Here is a 25669-nt window from a genome sequence, read left to right on the forward strand (position 1 = left end):
CTAATATGCAAACCATATCACAGACCTTCGCTTCCATATATATATATATATACAGTAATCCCTCCTCCATCGCGGGGGTTGCGTTCCAGAACCCCCCGCAAAAGGTGAAAATACGCGAAGTAGAAACCATATGTTTATATGGTTATTTTTAGATTGTAATGCTTGGGTCACAGATTTGCACAGAAACACAGGAGGTTGTAGAGAGATAGGAACTTTATTCAAACACAGCAAACAAACATTTATCTCTTTTTCAAAAGTTTAAACTGTGCTCCATGACAAGACAGAGATGACAGTTCCGTCTCACAATTAAAAGAATGCAAACATATCTTCCTCTTCAAAGGAGTGCGTGTCAGGAGCACAGAATGTCAGAAAGAGAGAGAAAAGCAAACAAATCAATAGGGCTGTTTGGCTTTTAAGTATGCGAAGCACCGCGGCACAAAGCTGTTGAAGGCGGCAGCTCACACCCCCTCCATCAGGAACAGAGAAAGAGAGAGAGAGAGAGAGACAGAGAAAAACAAACAATCAAAAATCAATACGTGCCCTTCGAGCTTTTAAGTATGCGAAGCACCGTGCAGCATGTCATTTCACGAAGCAGCTGCACAGAGGGGAGCAACATGAAGATAATCTTTCAGCATTTTTAGACGAGCGTCCGTATCATCTAGGTGTGCGAACAGCGCCCCCTGCTCAATCCCCTATGTCAGGATCAGAGAATGTCAGCGCAAGAGAGAGAGAGAGAAAAGTAAGTTGGGTAGCTTCTCAGCCATCTGCCAATAGCGTCCCTTGTATGAAATCAACTGGGCAAACCAACTGAGGAAGCATGTACCAGAAATTAAAAGACCCATTGTCCGCAGAAATCCGCGAACCAGCAAAAAATCTGCGATATATATTTAGATATGCTTACATATAAAATCTGCGATAGAGTGAAGCCGCGAAAGGCGAAGTGCGATATAGCGAGGGATTACTGTATGTATATATATATATATATAGTACGGTTTCTAGGATGACACACTGAAGAGCATCCTAAAGTACAATCGCCACGTCTGTGGAAGACAGCCTTTCAGTTGCTGTGGCAACCGCAGGCTCCCAGCGCTGTAGCAACTCACCGCAAAAGCAAATCCAAAAACATTGCGGTCGCGCTATGAGCACCTGCAGTTGATGGGTGATCCAAGGAGCATTATAAATGCAGGAGTACAGTATTACTTAGCCACTAACCTGGTCACAACCCTGCCTGATTGCTGTGTCTGTGTTTAGGAGAATGGTAGATCTCGCTACAATAAATAACTGTGCTGTTCTTGTTTCAAGCTGAATAAAAGTTGGTTTTGCTAAAGTACTGAGTCTCAGCTTCGTGTTTTGGGGTGCAAGACAGGGAGTCACATTTTACAATATATAACTGCAATACATGTTTTGAGAGATTATTTAGGTGCAAGAGACAAAATGCTTCCAAAAAGGGACACTTAGTTTGCAAGGCTATGGGATATGACAGTCAGACTTAGCACATTGATAACTGACAGATATGGGCACAAAAGAAACTTTATTCTAGGGATGTGCATCATCAAAAGCACCAGCTTTTTGGAGAAAAATTCCCTGAAGCACCAATTTTTTTGTGCATATTATTTAGTAGATATTGCTGTAAACAAAGGTTTTTATCATATGTTTATTTTTTAATTTAAATTATTGTACTGTACTCAGTACTTTTCAGCCATTTGCTTCACTTTATTATATAAATAAAGCTGTAAAAATAATAACCATTTATGTCTGAGTATGTAATTTAGTCACAATAATGCCAAAAATCCTTCAGTGTATAAAAATGCTTTATTGTGCACAATAGTGCTTTGCTCTTTAGGAAAACCTAGCTTTTTCCTAGCACGTTTCCCTGTTCCTGCCGATGAAGCTGACTACATGCATGCTTGCTTCAAGTGAAGCAGACAAAAGTAATTGATATTGTTTCTGTCTCTGATGCATCTTTTGGACTTCATATGCCATGATTGCCATCATAGTTTGCAAAGCAGGCATCATACTAAAAAAACAGAGAAAAGCATGCCACACAGGTCAACAAAACGTTCACATGTGACAGGAAATGCCTCCAGTTTCCTTAAGAAGAAAATGCTATGTAAACACAAAATGACAGGCAGACACACGAGGAATTACTGTATAAAAATACATGTACTACTACTGTGTCCACTATAAGGTTTGGGACAAAGACGCATGGTTTTATATTTCAGCCAAAGTTCTTCCCCGGCTGGAGTTCAAATTCCTTTTTGGCCCATGTTTGATTACTTTGTGTTAATATTTTTATTTATTAATCGTTTGCATTATTCTGTGTTTTATTAGGTTGTGTATAACTTAATTTCTATGTGTCTGTGCTTCTACTATGTTTGACGTACTTTATGGGTGGTTCCCCAAGAGGGGCCACCTGTCCATCTCCATTAAGGTACTATCCTCAACCCTATAAAGGCCGATGAATCACTCAGTTCCTTCTGGTACATTGTATGCACTGGGCAGTGGTGAGTTCTTTGTTACTGTTACTTTGATTTGTTGACTATTCTCTGCATTTTTTTTACCTCTTTGCTCTTTTTCTCAATCACTCATTGGATTTGTGTTTTTGGAACAGTGGTTAGTCAGTGGATTGCCTATTGTGCTAAGGCAACTCCTCTGAGATTTTGTATCACAGATCATTTTTGATAATAAATCTTTTTTTTTTTTAAAGATTCTTCTTTTGACCTTTTGTCATACAAGCTGAACATTAATAAACCTGTTCTCATGTACGGCTTTTTACAACATTTTATGGGTTTTTGTTTGAAGATATTCTCAAGTTCATTGCCATGGTGCAATGAAATGCAGGGGACCAATGTACTGTATAAAAAGTGTTACTTCTACATGGTGAAACCAAAATGAGAAAAACTCATTTTAATACAATCTGAGAATGTGCACTTTATTCATATGTGAAGTGTTTGATTATAAATTTAAAACCATGGAGCGTAGGGGGAAGTCAAGGAAAAATACGTTTGTCCCAAACAGTATAGAGGGCACTGCATGTATACACATGTAAATGCACAAAGACATGTGCACATGTCACTGCATACTAACGGATCTGAAATGACCTTAAGAGAGAGAGAGAGATGGTAATTAAATCTCATGCCTATCTTGACCTTTAACAATTTGCATAGTAAGCAAAGAGGGATATGGAGAATACCACAGCGGCATTTCTGTATCTGCTGTTTAAGCACTTGGAAGGGTCAAAAACCAATGCTAAGGTTGCTCTTTGACTTTTTATACAATCCAGCTTTACGTTCTATTTGAGGCACTGACACATTCTGTTGTGAATTTAACAAAAAATGTGTATTTATGGTGGTTTCCTTACTTCATGTACTGGATCACCTCAAGACAGGCTATAAAGAGAAGAGGAGCTAGGCAGCAGTAGGTGACGAGCACAAGACCAATAAGTTTAAAAACCGGTTTGACATGGTGTCTAAAACCAGCAAATTGTCAGTAAATGGGTCACCTCTTCCCTCTGCCATCATTGCAGAGGCAGACTTTGCTCCTCCATGTCGCTGTACCACTGATGCTGTTGCTACAGCATCTAATACAATGGGTCACACTCCTCTGCTTTTCACAGCAGATGAGGTGAGGGTGGAACTGAGGACTCTACGCCCTGGAAAGGCAGCTGGTCCAGAAGGTGTGGGTCCCAGACCGGTGTTTGCAGATCAACTTACTTGGCCTTTACAGATACTGTTCAACCAGATTATTCAAGGTAGGAGGGCCCCAGCTCTGTGAAATCATCATGTCCTGTGCCTGTTCCCAAAAGGTGGGTGGCTGACTGAGATTTACTGCACACTGGTGGCCCTTACATAACACATCATGAAGACACTTGGGTGGCTGGTTCTATGTCGCCTCAGACCACAAGTCCAGCATGCACTGGATCCCCTACATTTTGCATACCAGGAGTACATTGGTGTTGAGGATGCAGTCCTCTACAAGCTACAACATACCGACTCCATTTTGGATTAACCAGTGAGTTATGTGAGGGTTATGTTTTTTGATTTTTCAAGTGCAACACCATCCAACACCCCATTCTTGAAGACAAACTGGAGAGGACAGGGGTGAATTATACCTTTACCTTCTGGATTCATAACTACCTGACTGGATGACTGCAGTTTGTCAAACTGGTGAACATTGTGTCAATGATGGTAGTGAGCAACAATGGGGGTTCCACAAAGGACTGTTCTGGTCCCATTTCTGTTCACATTATACACAGCAGACTTTAAGCACAAGTTGGACTTTTGCCACATTCAGAAGTACTCTAATGATACAGCTACTGTGACATGTATAAGGAATTGGCAGGAAGTGGAACAGAGTGATCTACTTGGAGCTTTCAGTGACTAAAGCAGTAAGAACTGCCTGCTTCTGAACACAATGAAGACCAAGGAGATGATTATGGATTTCCGCAGGTCTAAGCACCCCCTTCAGCCTGTTAATATCTGAGGGGAGGACATTGAGGTGGTGCAGACTTTTATCTAGATGTCTGTCTTGATGACAGGCTGGACTGGTCTCTGAACACCGATGTCTTCTACAGGAAGGAGCAGAGCAGACTCTTTTTCCTCAGAAGACTTAGATCATTCAAAATATTTTGTGAAATACTGTCTTTGTTCTATCAGACAGCTGTCACCAGTGTCCTCTTCTTTGCTGCCATGTGTTGGGGAGGCAGTATGACAGATAAGAACACAAAGAGGCTGGACAAGCTGATAAAGAAGACTGGCCTGGTACTGGGCAGGACTGCGCCCTCAATGGAAATTGTGGTAAAAAGGTGTATAGGGAAGAATGTACAGGCCATCCTTAACAATAGCAGCCACCCTCTCCACAATATTTTGGTGAGTCAGAGAAGTAAACGTAGCAGTCATCTTCTCTCACTGCACTGTAGAATGGAACTCTTGACCCATTTGTACTTTTTACTATTTATTTATGTTTGTTCTCCTTGCTTTCTTAATACTTCTAATGATTTTTACTGATGTGCTTGAACTACTAGACACCTGAATTTAGGAAGATAAAGAGAATAATCTTTGACCTGTTTTTGATGATTTAAGTGGCATGATTATTCCATTTTACAGCTAAATGTCACAAAAACCTAGGATATGGCTGTAGATTTCAGAGGGCCCTACACCACAATAATAAAATACACCGTGGTCACGATGTGCCAATTCAAATATCATTGATAATATGCTGATCTTTGATCTCTGTATATAGCAAATCTGTAAGAAGAGAGAGAAAAGGTTGTACTTCTAAGGAAACACAACTTGTTTTAAATCAGATAAATCCATAGTGACACCTTTGCATACTTTGTATCTTTTATTTATTCCATTGTCACATTTGCCTTTAACTGTTTATGTTAGTTTGGACCTTAATAATAGGAATAAATACTATCTAAACAATGTAATAAAATCGCTAGCTTACAACAGTTGAATCACAAATAAGCCAGAAAGGAGGCTGCCTGTATTCTGTCAGATGGTAGTCATGCTCTGTTTCCCAAGTTTTATTTTTTGCTATCAGATTGCAAATTTATATTCTCTAGGCTCTATAGCAATACATTTAAGAACTCATTTCTCTCCAGTGCTGTAAGCATTTTGAATTCTACTACCTGAACAATATTCCTACTGTAGAAATCATATGAAGGAATGTACTGATTATAACAATGGTGGTCATTTCTTGTATTATTATTATTATTTTCTTGTATATGTGTAGCAATGTCTTACTGTATATTTGTACATTTCTACTGAAAACAAGTTTTCCTCGGAGCACAATAAAAATCTACCCAACTTAACCGAAGTCATCACTAACTGGTAAAGAGAATGAAATGTTGGAGCTTTCCTCTAATCCACGGGACTGGCAGGCAGAGTTGGAAGTAACTGTGGTTTGGGCTACACGAAGAGCTGGAAGAGGCTCAGTGGAAGATGGGGCTAAAGGGTTACTTACTGTTGCTAGAGATCCAAAAACTCAAAGTCTGTTGGGAAATTGTAAGATGGACAATGTGTAATTTTTAGGTATTTGTTTAATGAAGACTGCAAACCCATTTTAGTGGCCGTGAACTTTTCATGTGAAATACAGAGCTGTAATGACTTATCTACAGATCAGCTAAATATGAAAAGTAGTCATCTTGAATCATGTGTTAATTTTGCCAAATTATGTCGTGTATAATCTACATGATTTGGTATACGAGAATTAAATGTAGGACACCCACCCCCCAAACATAGGATAAAGAAAGGTGGTTTCAGTATTACTTGAGTTTGCTCATACAATACAATAACATTTATTTTTATATAGCCCAAAATCACACAAGAAGTGCTGCAATGGGCTTGCCTTTTGACACCCCCCCAGCCTTGACTTTGTAAAAAGACATGGAAAAACTCCCCAAAAAATGGAAGAAACCTTGAGAAAGGCAGTTCAAAGAGAGACCCCTTTCCAGGTAGGTTGGGCGTGCAGTGGGTGTCAAAAAAAAGGGGGGCAATACAATACAATACACAGGACAGAACACAAGTAATCCTTAATACTATATAATAGTAAAATAAAAATATTACAGAGCCTGTGGTGGGTTGGCACCAGGGCCGGATTTTCCTATAGGCTAACTAGGCTTCAGCCTAGGGCCTCAAGATCAAGAGGGGCCTACATTCAAATTGTTAGCAAAATTTTATTATCTCTCATGTAATTTACAAACTTAAAAATGGAAGGTGAAAGGGCCTCATAAGTGGAATAGCCTAGGGCCTCTTTTCATATAAATCCGGCCCTGGTTGGCACCCTGCCTGGGATTGGTTCCTGCCCTGTGTTGGCTGGGATTGGATCCAGCAGACCCCCGTGACTCTGTGTTAGGATATAGCGGGTTAGAAAATGGATGGATGGATGGATGGATGGACAAGTACCGAGCAGAATTCAACAGTAGATATGATTTGGATTTGCATAATGAGATCATGTTAGGATGCACTCTGCAAAAGGGTCAAGACAGCAAAACACAGGACTATCCTTGCATTTTTGGAAGCAGGACTCCCCTCACATTGAGTCTTCTATGTAAAAGCCCTTATTTTTAGTCATATTGTCTAACACTATTTTGTTGAATATCCTAAACCACACCTAAGTGTGAAATTTGTACAATATAATAGTAAAGAATAATGAATAACAATGTTAAATACAAGAAATAAGAAGGGGCAATTTCATTTTTTGAGACATACTTCAATAGGTTGTGGAGCTGAACTAATCCGTCTGCCGGTTTTATCCATGACAACTGCAAAGAGACTGGTCTGTCCTACCGATATTCCTTGGACTGGGAATGTTGCTGCTGTCTCATTTTCCAGATTATTATTCATTGGCCTGTAATGAATAAAGTGCATTCACTTTGAATATTTGGTTTTATAAATTCATGCAAATAAAGTTTTGCAGTCATTGGCTTTGCAAGTAACAAATAACAATTCATCTCTCTATCTTTCTGTTTCTCTCTCCATTTATGAGTTGACTGCCATTACTGTAATGAATTATTATTATTATTATTATTATTACTGTATACAGGTTCATCCCGATTGGCCAGTTGCCCTCGAAATTGATATAGAAACTTTTACAGCTGAATTCACCTCTGGATACCAACCTCCTTTATTCACCTTTAATGACACAACAGGTAGACAGTGACCTTATTCTAACCCCAAGTCATGGATTCCACAAAAACAACTTACAGCAAGGAAACAATCTGAGAGGATGCCAGAAGTTTTAAATCCATGACATTAAAGTATTTAGCCAAGAATGGATTTTTGTTATCATCCAGCACATGGACATTAGCATTCACATATTTTCCTATCTCAACCTGCAACGACAGTGAAATAAATAATGACTGGCATAATAAGAACAACCATTTCAGATTCCCTGGCAATAACACTTAAGGCAACCTTTCTAGAACTATGTACGAAAATGAATGTATTTCCTTACAGTATTTTTAGCAAAGCTGATGCCCTTTAAAAGCAGAAAGTGTACCATGTCTTTCAGAGTTAACATACAGTTAATACTATAAATTACACAATATCAAATTACATGAAAGGAGCTAAGTGCAGACAGGCAAATTACTTTGATCAATTCACAATTATGTAAATGCAGTGATCACAATGAATTGTGCACTAACCTTCTCAACAACACTCACATACACTTCTTGAATATCTGAAATATGCACAGTAGCCACGACAGGTGCTGGAAATGCCAGACATAAATCATAAACAGTCACTGTTAAAGTTCCTGGGCTTAAGGGAAGCACCTAAAAATCAGATGTGCAGTAAGTTGAAGAGAGTAGCAGAATCTTTTAGAATACAGAAACATTGAGAAATGCTTGCATTTTTTAGGCATCTCTAACAGATATATAAGCTTTCACTAAATATGAGGAGCAGGTAGAGCATACATACTAACCTCGACAATTCCTTTATCATTTTGATAAATTATATTTCCAATTTTTTCCGCAGTGCTGTTAACAAAGAAGTAACCAGATCCACCTAACAAAGTAAGCTCACCCTAGCAGAAAAATAAGACAACAGACATACAGTATGTCTGATAAAGTGATTATAATACAAGAGGGTAAAGGAGAACAAGAGGCATGGAAGAACTTACTCGAATATCTGGATAGTTGTAAATTGTGATGGTGTTGGGAAAAACTTTAACATCTTCTACAAGCAGCAGTTCAATATTAGCTGATATTGGTGTGAAGTGTTCAGACTGAAAAACAAAGTTTAAAATACATGACTTGTGAAAAATAACAAATTGATTCTATGGTCTAACTGAATTCAATAACCAGACTTTTTGTTACTTCACATCAAGGTTTCATTTAATGGAAGGTGTCATCCTGGCTTGTTAGTCTCATAAGCTAGGATTCTTCAAAATGTCATTGGGCAGGCATCAAAGTGTATTGCTGGCAGCTCTCAACTAAAAATGGACGTTGTCCATTTTACCTGCAAGCATTTAGCTATGGAGAGTTGATATAAATGCAGATGGCTGCCGAGCCTTGGAATTCTCATTAAAGGTATAATCATCAGTACTCTGCCAGGTGGATATGCAACATGGTAGTCCAATACAGAGGTGTTAGCACTTAGTTTCAGTACTCCTAATTGTCTGTTAAGCTTTTAAAAAAGAGCTCACTTGTAAGAAGAAGTGTGTTTTGAATTGGATGTCAAAAAGCATGTTTGGGTGTGTAAATTCAGGGAAAAGAGGCAAGATTCCTTACCAGCTGAAAAATGAGTATCTTATGATTCATTCCAAACCACAGTGGCTTTACGGGACTTTTATAGTTTTGAGTGTCAGTCTGGGAATTCATATGCTTTAACAGAATATCACAAAAAAAGGAAAAAATGTAGTGCAAACATAAATAGGAGGTGATAAAGTTACTATTTCCACAGTTGTGCGTGAATGGACAAAATGCCAATGGAATTGATCAAAGCAGTAGGACAGAGATATTAAGCTCAGTTCCTGAAGTAGCATTTTATCAAACCAGTTCATTAATTTGAAATCAATAGCTCCTCTAGGCTAAGATCTCATAAATTACTATAGCATTTCTGTTCTTCTCAGAGTCAATAGCAAGTGATTTCTCTACAAAATGGGAAGAAATCTTATTGCGATCCCTTAATTCCAGCTGTGCAACATAAAGTACCGAAAGAAGAAGCACAATAAATTGTAACTGTACAACACTGTGTAATAATGTTGTGTTTCTGTTAGTTTTTAGAAATGTTAACAAAACTTCATGCCAAGTACTGACTGCTTTAAGTAAGGCATGCTCTCATAAAACAAAAAAAACAAAACAAAACAAATACTAAAACCTGAATATCTGAAAGTGATGGCTGAATAGCCACAAATAACCATAAACGGAGTCCTAGATATTACCTTGACCTTCAGGTCAATTTCTGAACATAAACACTTCAGTATTATACAGAAAAGGGTCAAAATGAAGTATTTATAAAACCACTGACAACCATGGTCAGCAAATTCAGCTCACATTATCATACTTGAAGCGCCAATTTAATGAAAAGCTATGAAGTGCTTCACAGTTCAATGTTTTGTGTTATCAACCATGCTTCAGATTTGAATGGAGTCAGCCAAGGGTACAAACTCAGTTACAAAAACATCAATAAGCATTTAATTTATAGGATGCCTCTTACTGGAGAGTCAAAAATGCGTTGAAGGCTTCTGAATGGCAGCAGCAATATCCCAAATATTTACTTTTAAGATAGAAATAAGTCAGTTATATGCTGTACTGCACAACATACTGTATAAAGAGTTCTTACGTATTGTTTCTTTTCTCACACATAATCACATTACAAATCTTTGTTAGAAACCACACACATTTCATACTGCATTGAACTAAACAAACAAAGCTCTAAGGACTAATCTCCATGACACCAGCAAATCAATGTAAGAGGCAGCCCTGCATGGTTTCCCAAGAGTCTGCACAGTCACTGTGGGCAGCTAGATATTTTAATAAACACTGCAGTACTGAAAACAAAACAAAGTGAAATAAAAAACTCTGATGTATACAAATTATAATAATAAAAAAATAAAAGTCATGTAGAGGGCAAGACCAAGTACATGGCCATGAGCAAGGCATGAAATACTACTAGTCTAAAGGAATGGCTTGCAGACCAAACCTCAACCACTCACTAGAAATCCAGTGTTTGCTTCTTGAAGCCTGCAGCCTTTTTTGAGATTTGGAATTGGCAGGATTAAAACATTTTTAAAGAATTTCCCCTTGGGATTAATAAAGTATCTATCTATCTAACTATCTATCGTGGACTATGGCCGGCAGCTTATCCCGGCCAATACCCCCAAGCTGCCAGGTGGAGCCCTCCCTGCGACATAGAGATCTCCCGAATTCCAAGCAGGGCATCATGGACCTTGGAGTTTCCCTTCACAGCCCTGCTGGATACCATGGGGGCTGCCAGGGGTTGCTGCAGGGAGGCCCAGGGACTGCTATTTGCCCTATAACTCGGAAGTACGTCTTAGTCACAGCGACAAAAGAAATGATGTACTTCCGGGATGAAGAAAAGGAGTTTTCACCTGACCCGGAAGTGTTAAGAATCACATGGCCTGAGGGATCAGAAGCACTTCCGGGTCAAGGACTTTAAAAGGACAATGGGACACCCCAGCAGTTTGAGCCAAGTTGGGAGGAAGGGTGACTGAGCTGCTGGGAGTGGAGGATTGTATTTGATTATTGATTTATTATTACAGTATTGTGGAGTGGGGGTGCTTTGTGCACATTTATTACAAGAAATTTAAATATTTGGATTATTACCTGGTGTCTGACGTATTGTCTGAAGGTTCAACGGGGCGCTATAGAGTGCTTTCTATCTATCTATCTATCTATCTATCTATCTATCTATCTATCTATCTATCTATCTATCTATCTATCTATCTATCTATCTATCTATCTATCTATCTTTCTTTTCTTTCTTTCTTTTTTCCTAAGTCCACTACAACAAATTTTGTCTCAGCTGTTTATGCCTTTTTATGTAAGGCTGCCTCCAATTTAGCCAATTCAGTGAGTTTGGAAACGTGATCTATCACTGTCTACTCCTCTTGATTGAGATATGATTTTTAAGAACACAACCTTTGCTTCTAGAAATCCCAGTTCTCAGTATATACAATTAAAATATGTGCCACACCTGTATTTCACTCCTCGTAAAGGATCTATTATGGGCTGTTCTAATGACCACTTTAGTTCTCTTTGCTCTTCAAAGCCCCAAGCTGCTATAATTAATGGTGCAACTGGTTCAGATATTTTTAAGTGGCAAACAACTTGTTTGGATTCACTTGGATGGGAGCATTAACTTAATGTCTAACTTAATGTCTACCTAGTTTTTCCTGTGTGAACCTGTCCCTCCTCCATGACATGACTATGAAGAAATGATATATTATACATTTGCTATTATATATATACTAGTCATTTAGCCGGGCGGCACGGTGGCGCAGTGGGTAGCGCTGCTGCCTCGCAGTTGGGAAGACCTGGGGACCTGGGTTCACTTCCCGGGTCCTCCCTGCGTGGAGTTTGCATGTTCTCCCCGTGTCTGCGTGGGTTTCCTCCGGGCGCTCCGATTTCCTCCCACAGTCAAAAGACATGCTGGTTAGGTGGATTGGTGATTCTAAATTGGCCCTGGTGTGTGCTTGGTGTTTGTGTGTGTCCTGCGGTGGGTTGGCACCCTGCCCAGGATTGGTTCCTGCCTTGTGCCCTGTGTTGGCTGGGATTGGCTCCAGCAGACCCCTGTGACCCTGTGTTCGGATTCAGCGGGTTGGAAAATGGATGGATGGATAGTCATTTAGCCCGTTACAATAACGGGCGCTAGAACAGTAGTGCATAAACATTAGTAGGAACAGTCTATTTTAAATGGCAAGGGACTTTGACCTCATTCTTTTTGTTGGTCGTATTTTTCTTTCTTTCAGCCTTTCTTTTGTTGATGTTTACTTGCTGAGCTGACCGTTCTTTGTGGGCTGCCGCTGTGTATTGTGTGTCTTTAATTTTCTGTGACAGTAATACTGTCTTGTACGGATCTATTCAATAAGGGCGCACAAAAAGGCGAGCTTCAAAAGGGCGACCTCAATTGAGCGCGGCGAATAAAGGCGTTCGTAGATAATTTAGTTCAAATGGCTCTGGAATATGTGAAGAGCAACAAAGGTGCAGATCTTTATTTACGCGCGCCTTTATTTGCTGCGCCCAATTGAGGTCGCCCTTTTGAGGTTTGCCTTTTTGTGCGCGCCCTTATTGAAGGATACCGTCTTGTACGTCCGCTGGCTTGTACGTCCGTAATATACCTTTAATTTTCTCTGGCGGTAATACAGGCGCGCGCGTCGGTAATATGCCTTTAATCTCCTCTGACAGTAATACTGGCTTGTATGTGGCTGTAATATGCGTCACTGTATTGTGTACCTTTAATTTCCTCTCGCAGTAATACTGGTTTGTATTTCTGTAAAATGCCTCTAACTTTCTCTGACAGTAATATCGCGCATAGCACCGTGCCCCGCGCATGCACACTTCATCAGAAGACACCCACACACGGACACCTGGACGCACATAGGGATTTTATATATATATAGATAGTGGCCACCAGGGGGCACTTCAGCTCCCCAAACACCCGACACAGACAGGCTTGGACACAAATTGCAGCAAACCATGGCTTTTATTGTGTTAAACTCGGAACTCTTGGTCTTCCTCTTCTTCTCTCTCTCACTGTCTCCTCTGCTCCGTCCAGCAAACTTTGCCCTCCTTCCTCCTGACTCTGGATCCTTGAGCTATGGCAAACAGCTACAGACGCACGGAATCCTAAAGGGTTGAGCCTACAAACTCCACGTCCCATGATGTCCTGTGGGAGTCCGTGGTGATGCTGCAACCCAGGGGGACTGCAGTGTGGGGGAGACAAAGCCGTGTGCAAGCTGTCTCCCCATCCATCCACTCTATAGGTGTCCTGTCCGGGTATGGTCCCTGGGCAGCCCCCTTCACAATATAAAGTATTAATATTCTAACTTCTGCTTAAGCAAAATTGCAGTAAAGATATGTTTATTTCTGGGACAAAAAGTCTTACATGAAATAAAGGAAAAAAATATTTTCCAAAACTCCTATATTTTTTCAATATATTTATTTTTTACCACTAAATCCTTCTTCAGGACTTTGGATGACATTATATTCCCATTTAAAATGGTCTTTGTTTGGGCAAATCTCTATCCATAGATCCAAGAAGGAGGGCAGATTAGTGCTACCTGCTTTCCAGGTGTTTATTGGTACTGTAGTAAACGGTTAGTGGTTGGATTATGATGTGAACTACATGTCTCACAGCTGGCAGAAACATATGCTACTATAGACAGGAACTCTGACATTTCTTCTTCTCTGCATGCTCTAATACACACACCATTATCCTTAATAGCCATAGATAAAAATAAAATATAACAGTTGTAACCTTGCTGGTACACTTGCACGGGTAGAGGCACACTCTGAACTTGGCTGTCACCAGTGACTATTACCCCTTTAAAACCAAATCATTTTCTCTGTTTCCACAGAAACATCCAGAATCAAGAAACTGACACAATTATAGTATAGGGATTCCTAGAGACTTCTGTACAAAATAATTTCCTATCATTCAAAAGTCTCTATTGATTTTGTTTTCTTCATATTATGGCACTTTTACAAAATTACTTCTTTTATCTACTAGACAGGCCCTAGTATTAGCAAAGGAAAAATCTCTGGAACATATCAGTACCTGTGACAAAACACACCATTACACTCCTTATAACAATAATCTTGCATTTATAGTGGTGGCTCTGAGGCTAGGGATATGCCCTGGCAATCGGAAGGTTGCTGGTTCGAATCCCGTAAATGCCAAAAGGTACTCTGCTCTGTTGGGCCCTTCAGCAAGGCCCTTAACCTGCAATTGCTGAGCGCTTTGAGTAATGAGAAAAGCGCTATATAAATGCAAAGAATTATTATTTACAGTCACAGACAGGGAGTTGAAAACCAAAGAACACACTGTTTCTCAGTTTGTGGCAGGCAGGGACTAAAATTATACACCTATATTAGTCTATCTAAAATATATTTGTGATTAAATTAAGCATGCAAAAAATGCACTAAGGCATTAATTACTATAGAGATAAGGGTTTTCTTATTAGAATTAATTTTGTTTGGCTTGATTTTTCAGTAAAGCAAGCAGCCAGATTGAATACTGCCAAATTATCCGCACCTGAGATCTGTGTCCTGTTTCGGCAACAGTGATTAGACAAGTCCATGAGGCACAAACTGACTGATGTGATAATTTATGTGAACCCCCAGACTGAGAAAGACAGACAGACACATTAGAGATGTAGGCAGTGTAGCAGTTGAGGTATCGATCCACCTCTTCAACCCTCAGGTACCACTCCAAACACCAGGTAAAAGCACAAGACTTCTTTATTTTAAATAATTACGTGCACAAAGCACCCTCCACTCCACACTACTCATATAACTACAAAACCAATACTCAATAACAATCCTCCACTCCCAGACACTTCGCCACCCTACCTCCCAGCTCAACTTAGTGTACTGAGCTTTCCCAGAGTCCTTTATGTCTCCTGACCCGGAGGTGTTCCTGTTCCATTACCCACAAGTCCTTATTCCTTCCGGGTCAGGGTAGAAGTCCTTTTCTTCAACCTGGAAGTACGTCATCTCTCCTGTTCACGTGACCAGGACGTACTTCCAGGTTATAGGGCACGTAAGAATCCACGAGTCTCCCTACAGCGACTCCCGGTGGACCCCAGGGTATCCAGCAGGGCTGTGTGTAGAAACTACAAAGTCCATGAGGCCCTGCTGGAATTCGGGGCATGTCCACGCTGTCGGGAGAGCTCCTCCTGGCGGCCTGGGGGTGAGGGCCGGAATATGAAGTCGGCCATCCATCACAGCAGTAATGAACAATCAGGCATAAACAACAACAACACAAGTCATATGGCAAACTGACAATGAAAAACAAGCACATATCAAACAGGGGTCTGGATCTGTGCTCACACCTTCCTTCTACTTGCTCTTTAACTCCTGTACCCGGAAACAACTATGGAACTGAGTTTTACGTCTACATTTAGACCAGCAACTTTCAGTCCTATACTTCCTAAAAAAGAGAGCTGAAAGTAGGTTAGCTCCAGGTCTTTGGGAGCTTTACCAAATGCAATATATATTGACTGTGATGAGTGTAAACTGGAAAAGTAAAAGAACCTCGCCTGGTCTCATTGTTCATTTCAGTAGCAAATTAGGAATGCAGTGATGATACCTCTGCACCTTTGAACTTCAATAGCTGGCTCTATACCAAGGCCATATTTTAAAATTATATTTTTAACTTTTCTAGATGGTATTCTAGAAAATACAAACTCAAACTGATCCTAATATATTTTTAGGCTACTGAATGCATTTTTTCTCATTTAAGTTAATTTAATATTATTTTCCAAATAATAAAACTCTAGTATTAGGAAAACAGTATGAAATACAATTTGTAGTTTCTTAGCTGAGATAAAATTCATTTTTAAAATCTAAAGAGTCGTTACATAAAACACTTTATTTAAAGAATTATGTGTTAAAATTAATATGGTGCTAAAACTAATTATGTACTGCATCAAAATTTCAACTGATCTGAGTCCAGCCTTTGATTACAGTAGAATTAAATGATTATACCATCCTTTGCCCAGGGACTACCAGCACTGGTAACAGTGAATGAAGCAGAATACACTGTTTTTCAAGTAACAGTGGAGATGTTTAGAAACTACAAGAATGTGATCCAAAAGGGTCTCCATCAACGAAAAAAATCTATATAAAAGGTATCTTAAACCTCCGTGTAACAGTCGAGATATGTGCTCCTGTTAAGGTTTATCCAACAGCAGACTGATGTAAGGCAAAGGGCTGCACAAAAACAATTAACAATGGACCCTCATAGATGTTCTAATTCAAAGAAAATTCCTCCTAAAAGAGGGATACTGAGATCCAATCTGGTAACCGAGCTTAGGAATTGTTTTGCCAGTGAATACCCAGTGGCTAGGATTTACATGTTGACAAGCCAGTCTCAGCCCAAAAATGCAACATAGGCACACAAGTACTTTGCTTAAAAAGCAAACTGCCAGATATTCTTTATTCCAACTCATGTTAGTCCTTCCCTTGAGGGCCTCTTTGGAACACAGCCTCTGGGTCTTATCTGATAAAATGATCATTCACAGTGACATCCAAAAACGGTTTTCTTGATGTGCCATCTAAACACTTGTCAGTGTACAAGAAGCCATAACTAAATGATGGGCAAACATGATGGACAAAACTGTGCACCAATTGTAAACTAAAAGGTTGGGTTTTATTGCATCCAAGAAAACAATGGCAGAACGTCAACTCTTCTGATTTCTCTTTACATGGTCAGTGCTCCCAAATTGGCAGTAACTCCTGTCCATAATAGGGACCCTGTTGCCTAGATAACAATGGCTGCTGTGATTCCTTTTACTCTGAAGGGTTATATGGTGCTAGACTGGAAGAGTGGAAAACTTGTCTGTATTGGAGTTAGATGAGGAGCCACAAGTCCAAACCTTACTAAAGTAAACAAGTTGCACAATCAAGAGCTGGACCATACATAAAAGGCACATGTTCATCTTGATAAAGATGGGAGTTGACCCAGAAGATGTAAACTTTATGATAACAGAAGAAGAAACTGTGCATAAAACCTCAAAGAGAAAACAGCAGGACCGCCCACAACATAAAGGTGCAACCAAAATGAAGAAGAAAAGCTCCTGAACAAAGATAGAGAAGCATGATGAACATCCTTCCACAAGGAGGCTGACTCAGAATGATTGGGAAAATGTTTACGAAAAATTAAGTATGCATATTTTGAATCCAAGGACTACTAATTGTAATTTAGTAGTTAGGATAAAGTCAGCTAATGTAATTTAATTTCTTTTCCTAATTCCCATAGGACAGTTCAGAGCAGCATCTCTCCCTCTCTCTGTTTCTTACACACACACAAACACACGCACACACACACACACACACACACACTGAATGAACTGTGTGTGGGGGTGTAAACCAGTGAAAACTAGCTGTGAGCAAATAAACACCACTGTTAAATGTGTGGACCTTACAGAACTTAATACCTAGCTCAATAACTTATCCATCTTGACCATATGAATTGAAAAATAAGAATTCATAAGTTATGTGCCTTTTTCTATAGAAGGAAAAGTGTAAATTTATGCTTTGTGTTGTGTTATTGTTCTTCATTTATTTATCTATAACTATATACACATATATCTATATACTTGCATGTATCAGTTCTCTAGTTCCCTTATGTTATAAATAAATTGTATTATTTAATTTATTGCAGAAGGTATATTAAGGCATATTTGTTGAAAAATAGTCTATCACCATGTCCGCACCACAACAGAGAAAGTAAAAGTTACGTAACGTATTTTCACAGATTTATGAACCTTGTTCATAAATTCTACTGATCTCTTCGTATTTCTGGCATCCCAATTGGAAGAGGAAACTGAGATCCCCCACACACACACTACACCATGTGGGCATGCCATCCACAAACTGAAGAATAAGGGTCAGGTGCAATGTCAAGCAGGTGACAGGCAACAGTGGGATGGAGCTAGGCATACTAGACTTTGGCAATATAAACAGATTCAGGGGTCATGAAAGTAAGCCTTCTGGTGGGAAAGGAGCTGGAACTAGTGGGTGAGATTAAAAATACCAAACAAGTATATATTTGTAGTTGAAGTCACCTCTACTTACAGCATGGACTCTGAAAGGAAACATCTTAATCAAGGGTAGTCTCTCCTCTACTCTGGAGAGGCCTAGGGTGGGTGTGGGTAACTTACAAGCCTTTGGCTACATGCTTTACAGATGGAGTTTGTTTTAGTGGAGGAAAGGGTGACTTCAATACAACTTCAAGTAACAGAGACTGTTAATTGTAAATAGGCATCAAACAACTTTTCCGAGTATTCGGGCTTTATAGAGATACTGGATTCGATACTATCTACTAGCTTTGTAGTCAATTCATAATATGTAGATATTTCAAAGAATGTGAGGAATGACAGATACCTGGAGGGGCATGACTGGGTGAAACATCCTATCTGATCTGAATCCAAGCAATCATTTGTTTTTGCATTTTTGTGCTGGTCAAGGGTCATCCATAACGAACCTTATGTTTAAACACAGGATTCAATGGTAGGGACTACTAGTGAGGGAAGTTGTCAATTTGATGAAAGAGAAACGTTAATGCAATGTTAGCAGAACGGTCTCCAGATTAAATTGAGCAGCACTTGCTGGTCAAATAGATTACAGCTGCGGAAAAGGCCAAAGAGTTTGCCGAAGCCAAGGAGGATGACTTTTGGACAGCCTCAAAGAAGTTCTCGTAAACCATTCAAAAACTCAAGTTAAGGTGGAGAGATGACAGACTTCACCAAGGGATATCATTTAAGAGGTTGAATGAACTCCTACTCCTGGGTAATGCTGCCTTTATGGCTTATAATGGGATGAGAATTAATGGTCATTTTCCTCTTATACAAAACATTTTTTTGTGCAGCTAAGGTGTGAGGAGCTGCCCTAAGTGCAGGAGTACATCTTGGTGTTGCTCACAAATAATTGCAGAAGTAATTGTGAAATTGACAAACAAACAGGTTTAGTGGCAGTAGATAAAGCTGTCAACTTACCAGTCTCCATCTTTACCTATGGTAATGAGCTTTGAGCACACCTATTCCACATTTATGTATTTAATGAGAGAAATCTTTAAAAAAGAAGTCAATTAGCAATATAAATATTCAGAAGAGACAGGCAGAGAGAGAGAGAGTCATGAAGTATAACTTACCGGACTTTGCACTCTGACAGCATTCAGGTAGGAAGTCTGATATCCAACCACAGTGACAGTGATGGTAGCTAGTCCTGAGTCTCTATGTACAGTAACAGTTTGATGTCCTTAGGAAAAGACAGTAGGCATAACATCATGAGAAACAGCATGCAGATATCAGTGTAGCCAAATCAATTTTCAGTTGGAAATCTCCTGCTCAAGTTTGCAGTAACTGCATACCTTGGAGCTTCTTTTGTTGGTGTGCAACTTCCTTGACAATAAATTGCATGGGTATAGAAGGCTCAATTCTTGCTAGGGATGTATTTTTTGAGTTCCATACAATAATTAGAGAACTGAAGTTGTCAAACTGAAGGCCTTGTTCATTATAGACAGTAAATTCCAATACGGGGTTCAGATCATTTGAAACAGGTACCTGACATAAATAAAAATGGAGAATCATATTATATTTACAAAAACATCAATATAAAAGACATTTGCACAATGATTCCGTATTTGACAAAAAAGAACATTTACCAAACCTGACACCAATTTTATGGGAGTATATTTTTTCAATTTAGGTTGAAAGGTTGGCTAGCATTGGGGCCCTGATTGAAGTACACAAATTAAAAAAGAAGCTCAGTCATAGTGGGCCAAATTACCTACAATAATATCAATGTTTTTGGGATGTGTAAGGAAAACTGTGATAGCTGGAGGAAAGCTCAAGCAGAAACAGCAAGAATAAGAGAAATAGAAATCAGTTAGTGACTAGGCTGGGATTTGAGCAAGTCTCCAGGAATGAGGCAGCAGTGCAAATCACTGCACTACCATATTGTAGAATTTATCACTTTGGTAACATTTACATTTTCAGTGAAGAGTTTATGGTAATATTCAAATTAAACAGTGCTTAATAAAATAAAACTTTGCCTATTTGTATATGTTAATTAAAAAATGAAACATTTTGCTTTGTACTAGCATTTTATGGGTTGTTGTAAATAGTGGTCTGTTTAAACTTTATTATGATGAAGACTGCACTGCCAATAACCTTTAGTTAATCCCACAAATCCTTTGTCACTAACAGTGTTGAGCACCACCTAGGAGATGGTTTATGCTTGCTATGAAATATAATCATTCTATTGGGCCCTAGGACTACCTCAGATCAATGTTTGTGAGCCATGCCATTGAGAGCTGATCAAAGAAACTCACACTAGAAATTGAAATAATTTCACCTGGCTTTGCCTGAACAGAATGAGCAGCAAATTTAATGTAGTGGCTCTTAAGACTGGTGCAATCCTCACAGAATGTACAATCCACGCTTTCTTTATAGAGTAATTTCACATCTACTGCTTGTACTGATAATCTTGGTCTTTTAGTCACTAACTACATGTCATGATCAAGTTAAAAACTGTGATGCCACTTATACTTCACTTTATATAAACATTCAACTTCCTCTTCTTGTTTCATTATGGTGCTAGAACTACTACTGCAGTTTCACTAATTGGCTACTCCCAACACTCGCTTGTGATGATGATGCAGGAGAAATTGAACACAGAAGTGGTCCATACACTCAGTATTCCCACAGAGCCTTGCACAGTAAAGAATGTGGAATAGTAACAATTACAGAATGTCTTCTCCAAAACTCTCTATAATGCATATTCACATACCACTATCCTCCTCTGACCTCTTGCACTGAAGCTGATCCACATTATCCACATTACTAACCGAGAATGGTAAACCATCCGGCCATGGGCCGTGGACGCAAAAGACGTACTGCGCAGGCGCCCCTCAAATCACACCGGAATGCAACGTAAAATAAGAAATGAGGCGCCGCGCACAGAAAAAAGGAGTCAGACGCCGGTGCTGTGTGCATGAAACCCATTGCACACGAAATGGGACACACACAAAGAGGAGGATTCAACAAGCCCCTAGCACACAAAAAAAAAGAAGCCGCGAGCACCACACAAAGCCCATTGGACACGAAACGGGACAGACTACAGACATAGCACACGAAACGTACACAAAAACGACGATTCAGACCCACGACCACACTAACATAAATAAGAAATGACACACAAAGCCCCATTTCTGAAGGAACCGTCCGTATTAAACATACGTCATCTCAACACGTTCACACTATGCAGCATAGGTGGATCTCATTACAATGAGGCACTATTAACCGTTCAACCGCAGAAAAGGCTCCATATTAACAGTGAGTGCGATCCTCCTTATTACTTATCCATATTTCTCACGCTGAAGAACAAACAAGTCATGAATTCACGATCACGGGTACAAAACGATACGGCTCGGATAACGGGACCAAACACACGAACCCGCATGAAAAAAAACAATAGACGTCGGCGCCTACAACGCGCTTCTGAAACTCCGGAAGAAAAAAATGTCTCGGCTCCAAAAACGCAAAGCTCAACTAACACAGTTACAGAGACGACTCCAGATGGACAGACACAATGAACGTAGACGCATGCAGCGCGCGTCTCAAAGTGCTGCATCGAAACAGGCACGGGTTCAAAACGAAACACCTCCCATCTCAGACATACAGAAACGGCAGCGAAGGAACAAAATAAATAAACGCAGACGTCTACAACGCGCATCTGAAATGCCGGAAAACAAGCAGGCAAGGCTCCAAAAAGAGAAAGCTCAACTGACCGACATACAAAAACGGGCAAGGCTCAATACAAACAATGCACGCTGTAAACTACAACGGGCTTCTCACACAGAACAGGCAAATCGATTACAGCTCCAAAACAACATGTCCCAAATACTGGACATGCAACGACGCGTCTCTCAAACGGCACAAGCAAAAGATACACGTCACGGACATCAACAACAGACACCTGCTAAACACTTGCGCCAGTTAGCTGACAACGCGTTCAATAATGAGTCCACTATTCAGGAAAATTCATTGGGATTAATGAATGTCATCTGCAATCATTGTCATTCACTTAACTACCCTGAAGAAACAACTGGCAATACAAGTAATGAATTTACACGTTGTTGTCAAAAGGTTCAAATTAGACTGCCTCCTTTACATTCATATCCTGAATATCTATAGAAGCTTCTAACTAACGATGTACCTCAAAGTAAACACTTTATGAACTGCATTAGATCCTACAAATCGGTATCCACTATAAACATGAACAGTAGCAATGCACGTGACATCCGTCTTGCAAAACTGTTAATTATTGATGAATGTACAATAGCATCCAGTCACTTACTCAACACCATTGATAAACTTCTACAAACGTTGATGAATAATAATATTCCCTTTGGAGGAAAGGTACTTTTATTAGGAGGATATTTTAGACAATGCCTGGCTATTGTTCCACATGCCATGCGCTCAGCTATTGTTCAGTCCACCTTAAAATACGCAGACAATTGGCATTGCTTTCAAAAGATACAATTGGTACAAAACATGCAATGTCCAGATCCACATTATAACAATTGGTTATTACAACTGGGAGATGGGACACTCACCAATACAGATGGACTTCACCCAGATATTATTACAATTCCTCAAGCCTTTATCTGCGACGACTTAGTTACAGAGATATTTGGAACAACAATCTCTTTAGACCAAATACCCCTTTTAACACAACGCACTATATTATGTCCAAAAAATATTAATGTTGATCACATAAATAACCAGGTCATTGCATTACTTCCTGGAGAGGCACAACTCTTTCTAAGCTCTGACAAAGTTAACTCTGATGACGACAATGACCATCTTAATTTCCCCTTAGAATATTTAAACACTATTAACCCAGCCGGATTACCACAACACAATCTTAGCCTTAAAAACAGAACAAGCCTTCTCACGAGTTTGTCGTTCATCTGACGTTAAAGTTAAAGTTATAAATGCTCCATGCCAAGGAAAACTCATTCAAGGACAAGACACCATCTTTACTACTAATGTTGTGTACAAAGAAATTTTCCAATAAACCTTTACACTGTGCCAAACACTTTATTGTTTGCTTTCTATATGCATCATCCACACCTTCACACTATGCTATATCTCATTCATACATCTCACTCTTTGGCATTTCCCAACACCAGGGGTTGGCGAGCGAAGCGAGCAGGGGACGGAGCCCCCTAGTATACTTCTATATGGGAAGAAGAGAGTCTACATTGTTCCTAGGTCAGGTCTCCCATATATTATTTACGACAGCAGTTGTTTCCCCTAGAGGCTGAAGAATATGATCTTTCCATAACTGGAGTACACATTGGCTTACCTTTTAAAAAGGAAACCTCTAATCCCGTCGGTCAGTCCCAAGATTCTCCACCTGCATTCTGTCAAACATTGAACGGCATTTTACCCATGACATTTTAGGTTCATTCAGATTATTCAGGATCACCATTTACTCTTCATTGTAAAAAATAACCTGATTATCATTTTGTCCACTGAATCATTACTGGTCTGTCAGAAAATCTTGAAGGTCACAATGGCCTTGAATAAATCTTCCCACATTCAGGCATTCCCTTTCAATTACTGCTTGCAGCTATTGCCTTCTCAGCTGGTTATGTCTCAGTTAAATTCACAGGCATTGAGTTAACAGCCTTTTTCTTCAGCTTGAAATCTTTCATCACAACTGATGTGTTCACCTGTGGGTTTAAGGCTAAATCCCCACTGAATACCTAAATGTCCACTGAAGACCTACAGTATACACTAACCATCCATCCATCCATCCATTTTCCAACCCGCTGAATCCGAACACAGGGTCACGGGGGTCTGTTGGAGCCAATCCCAGCCAACACAGGGCACAAGGCAGGAAACAATCCTGGGCAGGGTGCCAACCCACCGCAGATACACTAACCAGCCACAACATTAAAACTATTGGCAGATGAAATTAATAACATTGATTACCTTGTTACAATGGCATCTGTTAAGGTGTGGTATATATTAAACAGCAAGTGAACAGGCAGTACTTGACGGTGATGTGTTGGAAGAGGGAACAATTTGCAATCGTAAAGATCTGACCAACTTTGATAAAGGCTAAATAGTGATGGCTAGATGGATGGGTCAGGGCATCTTCAAAACAACAGGTCTTGTGGGGTGATCCTGGTAACCAGTAGTTAGTACCTACCAAAAGTGGTCCAACGAAGGACAACCAGTGAACCAGTGACAGTGTCAAGGGCACCCAAGGCACATTGATTTATGTGGGGAGCAAAGGCTAACCCATCAGGTCTGATCCTACAGAAGAGATACTGTTGCACAAATTGTTGAAAAACCTAATTCTGGCCATGAGGGAAAGGTATTAGAACACAAAGTGCATCATCGCTTGCTGTAAATGGGGTGCATAGCTACAGAGCAGTAAGTGTTCCCATGCTGGTCCCTGTTCACTGCCAAAAGCACCTATAATGGGGACATGAGCATCAGAACTGAACCACAGAGCAATGGAAGAAGGTGGCCTGGTCTGATGAATCATGTTTTCTTTTAGATCATATGGACTGCCAGGTGCATACGAGTCATTTACCAGGGAAGAGATGGCAACAGGATGCACTGCGGGAAGGGGGCAAATTAGTGGATGCAATGTGATGTTCTGGGCAATGTTCTACTGGAATTTATGTGGCTGTTACTTTGACACTTAAAGATTACCTAAAGATTGTTGCAGACCACGTACACCCCTACATGGCAATGATACTCCCTGATGGCAGTGGCTTCTTTTGGCAGGATAATGCACCCTGCCACACTGCAAAAATTGTTACGGAATGATTTGAGGAACATGACAAACAGTTCAGAGTTTTGACTTGGCTTCCAAATTCTCCAGATCTCAATTCAATTTAGCACCTGTGGAATATGCTGGAAAACCAAGTCCAATCCATGTAGGCCCTCACCTTGCAACTTACAAGATTAAAGGATCTGCTGCTAACATCCTGGTGCCAGATACCACAGGACACTTTCACAGGTCTTGTGGCGTTCATGCCTTGATAGGTCAGAGCTGTTTTGAACAAGGGGGGAACTACACAATTTTAGGTAGGTGGTTTTAATGTTGTGGCTAATCAGTATATGTTGCAAATGCTAGAAGTCATCTCAATAACCAAAGTCTTAGATGAATATAATGCTTCTGACTCCTCAAAGAACTGTTTCTGAAAGGAGAACATGAACTCTTCCCGCAAAGAAGAATTCACAAGGTAATGCTGGAAACATCTTATTGGTTTGGTTTATTCTGGGGTATTTCTTCTCAAGGACTGTGGAGTCTTGCATTCTAATTTCTCTGAGGTAACACCTATAATGCCAATTTCCCAAGTTCAATGTCACTAACTTTTTATAAGTTCAAGCATTGTACAGGTGACAAGTCAACAGGTAAACCTGCTTCCAATTAGTTAGCCAGCAA

At 39.8% G+C, this 25669-nt stretch overlaps 1 protein-coding gene across 1 annotated transcript in view; it reads right to left on the bottom strand.

Moving 5' to 3' along the window:
* Positions 1-25669, bottom strand: part of LOC114668435 (nuclear pore membrane glycoprotein 210-like) — a 367033-nt gene that overhangs the window by 137955 nt on the left and 203409 nt on the right. Inside the window, 7 exon segments of the mRNA XM_051921542.1 lie at positions 7215-7353; positions 7710-7837; positions 8150-8278; positions 8428-8529; positions 8626-8730; positions 19344-19450; positions 19563-19755. Of these exon segments, the coding sequence (XP_051777502.1) occupies positions 7215-7353; positions 7710-7837; positions 8150-8278; positions 8428-8529; positions 8626-8730; positions 19344-19450; positions 19563-19755 (903 nt within the window).

Source organism: Erpetoichthys calabaricus, chromosome 18, assembly GCF_900747795.2.
Source record: "Erpetoichthys calabaricus chromosome 18, fErpCal1.3, whole genome shotgun sequence".
Taxonomy (NCBI): Eukaryota; Metazoa; Chordata; class Cladistia; order Polypteriformes; family Polypteridae; genus Erpetoichthys; species Erpetoichthys calabaricus.